The 6,000-nt window shown below is 44.7% G+C and overlaps 1 protein-coding gene across 3 annotated transcripts in view; it reads left to right on the forward strand.

Moving 5' to 3' along the window:
* The window catches only part of LOXHD1 (lipoxygenase homology PLAT domains 1), a 277,309-nt gene extending 273,654 nt beyond the window's left edge, over nucleotides 1-3,655 (forward strand). For all 3 annotated transcript variants that reach the window (XM_043977280.1, XM_043977281.1, XM_043977283.1), the window contains one exon: nucleotides 3,175-3,655. In XM_043977280.1, coding sequence (XP_043833215.1) covers nucleotides 3,175-3,655 — 481 coding nt within the window. The remainder of the gene's footprint in view (nucleotides 1-3,174) is intronic.
* The last annotated feature ends 2,345 nt before the right edge of the window (nucleotides 3,656-6,000 follow it).

Here is a 6,000-nt window from a genome sequence, read left to right on the forward strand (position 1 = left end):
GTTTCCCCTTCAGTCAGACAAAGGAGTTGGACCTTGAAGGCCCCTTCCAGCTCTAGTGTTCTGTGATTTTCATGTTCATGAATACCTGCCATGGAGGGTGAGAGAGAGGATCATTTGGAAGTCATTTACATGATTAGAAATGAAATGCATCACTGAGAACCCCACAGCATTCAAACCTCACTAGACTGCTGCCAGTTCTAATTCCAGACATGCTGTTGGCGGGTTCCATGTAGATTGCCATGGGCCACGGCAGTAACTGAAGGCATGCATCTCTTAGCATCTGCTCCAAATATCTGCAGCAGCTTACTGCTGGGAATGGAGGAAGAGTATGCTCCCTTCCCCCTGCTTACCCAGCCAAATCCGGTGTGATTTTGTCTCTTCTCACTGGCTCTCTCTGCTCAGACCTCTCTACTCCCTGTAGAGCCGGCTTGACCTCACTCACTACCCAGGGAATGATCTCATTTCGGCAATTGCCTAAAGCTCTTAGAACCAAATGCTAGCCAATGAGGGAATTCTGGGGCCGACCTTGCAAGGTCATCTCATCCATCCCCCTGACTTTAGGCAAGACCCAATATAGCTATTCCAGATAGATAGTATCTTCTCTTATTCACAAGAACTTCCAAAAGGGAGATTGCACAGGCTGTTTTTTTTTTAATTATAGGTTTTTACATGTTATGATTATGAGATATTTACATAGTATTAAAGACCTTCTATCTTTTCCATTATGCAATGTATTTATATAGGGATAGGGATTAGACCTGTGATTCCATTGATCCAGGAACTTCCTGGAGGAGGAAACTCTCTACCAATAGAGACCTGTACTTTCTCTGCACCTTAAAGTCTTAAAGAGTCCTCTAACACACGTTGATGTTGTGATTTGCACATGGTCATATTGACAGTGTCAGAGGAAGGACTTGAATCCAGATCTTCTTGACTCCAAGGCTGACTATATGCTTTCATGCTGCCCTTTTCAATTTGCATATTATACAGATTTATGATTTCTGTTTCCACATCAACAAACCAAAGCAACAACTCCCACAAATTTTAAGTGACCCACTTCACAGTTGTCTAAAAATACAGGGTCCTAAATCTGTATCCTTTTCCCTTCCATTACTTCTCTGTCCTATTTCCAATAGGCCACTTCTTCTCCTGACTCTTTTGGACACATGTATACTTTCCATTCCTCTGCTGGACTCCTCATTGAAACTGAATGAGGTAACATGAGTTCCAGGCGTGTGTTGGTGCTAGTTCTAACCACCTCGCTAGAGCCCATCTTAAATTTTCAGCATGAAATCAGCAACCCTCTAAACGAAGACTTAATTTATTGGTCTGCTGATTGTCCAGACTTTTTTTTTTAATTTCTTAATAATGAAGATTAAACTAAAAGTGTATTGTGGGGGCAGCTAGGTGGCGCAGTGGATAAAGCACCAGCCCTGGATTCAGGAGGACCTGAGTTCAAATACAGCCTCAGACACTTGACACTTACTAGCTGTGTGTGACCTGGGCCAGTCACTTAACCCTCATTGGCCCCCCCACAAAAGAAAAAAGGGTATTGCACACATTCTCCCCTCACCTTACCACTCCAGACAGCTGAGTACAGAGAAGCTTATCACCTAGAGGTTGGGCTCCAAGACATGAACTGGTTTTTGGCCAAAACAGATCATGAAAACTGTCTCCTGAGTCATTTGGGAGCTGTGATCTCTACTCGTGAAGGACCACTCTCGCAGATGAAATCACAGGGCTTTTGAGGTATTGGAAAATACTTCCCATTATCTCACCTAAGGCTGTACATACTAGAAAACTCCTTGGCATCTCTTCCCACTAGAGAACTGTGGAATATCAGAGCTGGAAAGACTTAGCAGTCACCTAGAACAGGATGATGGCCTTAGAACTGGAAGAGGCTTCAGAGGTCATCGAGACACAGGGTGATAGCTTTAGAAATTGAAGGGAACTTGGAGATCAGCTAGACCAGGGATTATGATCCTTTTTGTGCCCTAAAGCCCTCTCTCATTCTGGTGAAACCAATGGAACGCTCTCAGAACCAGGTTTTTAAAATGCATAAAATAAAATACACAGGATTATGATGGAAATCAACTCTAGGAACAATATGTATTTTTTTTCCTATCCAAATTTTCCTACCCCCTGAAATCTATCCAAAGATTTATTCAGGTGCATGAAACCCAGATTAATAATCTCTAGATAACTCTAGATAGATCATACATCTAAAAATAGATGGAACCTCAGAAACCTTCTAAACATAGGCTCATAACTCTGGAACTGGAACTATCTAGTCCAATACCTTCATTTTACAGAGGACAGAACTAAGAACCAGAGAGGTAAAGCGATTTGTCCAGGATCACACACTAGTCAGTAGTTGAATCCCAGATCTCCTGACTGCTAAACCCATGTACCTTCCACTCCACTGTCTGTCCTTAGTCTTTTCTTCTTGGTGATGGTGTCCAGTTTTTTCAGTAGGTCCTTATCCTTACACTTCTTCCTTTAGTGGCATCCACTCACATAAAGCCCATGAGGTCCTCATTCCCCAGGCTATGAGATATCCCTGTATAGTCTCCCTCATAATACCTTCCTACAGATTAAAAGCAGCTATTCCCATGGACTTTTTTTTTTGGCAAGGCAATGAGGAATTAAGTGACTTGCCCAGGGTCACACAGCTAGTAAGTGTCAAGTGTCTGAGGCCGAATTTGAACTCAGGTACTCCTGAATTCAGGGCCAGTGCTTTATTCACTGTACCACCTAGCTGCCCCCCCCATGTACTTTTATTATAACCTTTAAAATCCATTGGACCATACATTCAGATCTGGACCTCTCTGGCTGGTGGCACTCACTCCTCCATTCACAATTATCTTTTGGGAGGAAGGAGGTATGGTATTTTTTTTCTATAGCCAGTAATCAAGGGTAATATGCCAATCAGGATCAGAAGAGCCATCAGCTTCAGAGATGGGAGGTTATCTTAGAGATTATCTAGTATAGTTCCCCAATTTTTCAAATGAAAAAACTTAGAGGCTACATAGAGAGTTGATGGCACACCTTGGTTTGGACTCTGATCCTGGGATTTTCAATCTAGGGTTCATTGTGCTGTACCCCCAGAGGGACTTGGATAATTTTCCCTGGGGGTTCAATATCCTCCCTTTCTTTTCCACCTTTTTTCTCCAGGTACTTTTTTAACTGTGACTACAAAATCCCCCTAAAGAAAAAGAAAAAGTACTTCAAGGTGTTTGAGGTCACCAAAGTGACTGAGAGCTTTGCCAGTAAGGTCCAGAGCCTGGTGCCAGTCAAGTACGAGATCATCATCACGACCGGTTATGAGCATGGAGCAGGCACAGATGCCAATGTCATGATCACCGTCTTTGGGGCCAATGGTGACACAGGGAAGCGGGAGCTCCAGCGGCGCATGCGCAACCTCTTTGAGAGGGGCCACACTGATCGCTTCTTCCTAGAGACTCTGGACCTGGGGGAGCTGCGCAAGGTGAGGCTGGAGCATGACGGCAAAGGTCCCTGCTCTGGCTGGCTGGTGGAGAGAGTGGAGGTCACCAACACCAGCAATGGAGTCGCCACAATCTTTGCCTGTGGGAAATGGCTGGACCCAAAGAAGGGAGATGGGCTGACATGGAGAGATCTCTTCCCTACAGTCTGAGGGGAAGAAAGGATACCTAAGAGTCTCTTCATATCTACCCTTCTCTCTCCCCTGGGAGGCAGCCAGAATTCACCAGGTCATTCCAGAATCACTCTTCTTTGTCAGTTGTGGCATTTATCATGGTGTCTTCCATTCCCCAAACTCCTTGGACATAAGGAAGATAAAATCAGCCCTGCATTTTCTTCTAGGATTCACTACTGACTTGTGGTGCAGCCTAGAACAAATTATTTGCCTATTTAACAAAAACAATTGTTTTTGTCAGTCAAGAAGCATTTTAAAGCACTTATTCTGTCCCCAGACATTGTGCTGAGCTGCTGTGGATACAAAGGGAAAAACCATGGTGCCTTCCCTCAGGGAGCTCACATTCTAATAAGGAAAACAACATGTATCTAACAAGGGACATACAAGCTATGTCAGTAGAGAGAAGGCCATCTGGACTTAGGGCTTTAGAGGAAAGAGGCACTGGATCCATTTTTGGGGTGGGGCAATGAGGGTTAAGTGACTTACCCAGGGTCACATAGCTAGTGTCAAGTGTCTAAGGCCAGATTTGAACTCAGGTCCTCCTGAATCCAGGGCTGGTGATCTATCCACTGCGCTACCTAGCTGCCCCCTGGGTCCATTTTGTTAAATGTTGTCTTTTATACTGAGGGGTTTTTAGCCCTGGGATGGGTAAAAGATTGGGGAGGAAGTCATGTCATCCAGTTTTATCTTATCCATTTGCCCTTAAAAGCACCAACCCCTGGTATGGTTATGTGTCAGAAAGAATATCTCATTAGGAGACAGGAAACCTGAGTCTAAATCCAGGATCTGCTACTTACTGGCTTCATGACCTTGAAGAGGTCCTCTTTGGGTCTCCATTTTCTCATAGGTAAAATATAAGTTGGTCAAGATAAGCCATCTCTGGTCGCTTATAGTCCTGCCCTGGACCCTCTGCTCTTCTCTTTTTAATCATCTTACCTGGCTTTGCTTATCATCTCTTTGTAGATGACTCCCAGATCTATCTACCCATCCTAACCATATAATCCTATGGAAGGTAGTGGTGCAGTAGGAGAGCCTGCATCTGCCCATCTTTCCAGCTATGATTCTTCAAGCTCCCTACTTCCTGGTTTACTCTCCTCCTCTAATGCAGCTGTCACACAGTGTGGGGACCAAGCTAGGACATGCCAGAGGGTACAGGAGGGGATTGGGGCTTTACCCAAAGGAAGTGATGGGAGATAAGGAAAAGCTGAGGTGGTCAATTTTGAAGCCATAATTAATTAACACTTTAAAAAGGAAAGCTGGAACCAGTACAGCCAATGCTGACCAGCCCCCCACAATGAGCAGCACTCTTGGCAAGTATTGCAGGTGCTAAGAAACTGTTTTTTTTTTCCTGTTCCAATAAATCCAGTGTCAAGCAGAGTAAAATGACTGTGAAGAGTGTTTTTTTGTTCGGTGATTTACGATCCCATAGAAAAGAGACGAAGCCGTTTCTTCACTCCTTCATTCCGCAAGCATTCAAAGCACTCTTCCTCTGTGTCCAGCCCATGAGAAGTAGCAGCAGGGCACAAAGTGTGGGTGGGGGTGGCACGCAGAGCCTGGAACCTGACTGACTCACCCATCTCCTGATGATGAAATGTGAGGGCAAGGAGCCATCCACCAACCATCCCTGGGGCCCCACTGTGCCCAAAAAAGAAATCCAAGGCCCCATCTCTGCCTTTGAGAAGTTTATGACCTAAGCAGGGAAGACAGGGCCCATGGGCAAGAGCCGATTTCTAGAACTGTCACAAAGCAAACAGTGGAAGGGAATGGAAAGAGCATCAGATCTGGAGCCTGAAGTTGGAATCTCAGCTCTGCCACCTGAGACTTGGGTGATCTTAGGCAAGCTCTAAGTCTCAGTGTCTTAATCTATAAAGTAAAGACGTTGGACTAGATTAGCTCTCAAGCCTATGATCCCATATGAACATGGATAATGTAGTAGAAAGAACTCAGACTCTGAAGTCAAAGAGCCTGGGTTCAAATCCTACCTCTTAGGGGCAGTTAAGTGGCTCAGCAGATAAAGCACCAGCCCTGGATTCAGGAGGACCTGAGTTCAAATCTGACCTCAGAAACTTGACACTAACTTAGCTGTGTGACCCTGGGCAAGTCACTTAACCAATATTGCCCCACAAAACAAACAAAAAATACTAAACAAATCCTACCTCTTAGTTCTACTTATTGCCTGTGTGACCCTGGGTAAATCCTTTAAACTCTTGAATCTGTTTCCTCTTGTAAAACAAGGGGGTTGGACTAGATCAGTGGCATCAAACTCAGGTCTTCCTGACTCCAAGCCTGGCACTCTATCCACTGCACCACCTAGCTATGCAAAA

This window comes from Dromiciops gliroides, chromosome 1 (assembly GCF_019393635.1).
Source record: "Dromiciops gliroides isolate mDroGli1 chromosome 1, mDroGli1.pri, whole genome shotgun sequence".
Lineage (NCBI taxonomy): Eukaryota > Metazoa > Chordata > Mammalia > Microbiotheria > Microbiotheriidae > Dromiciops > Dromiciops gliroides.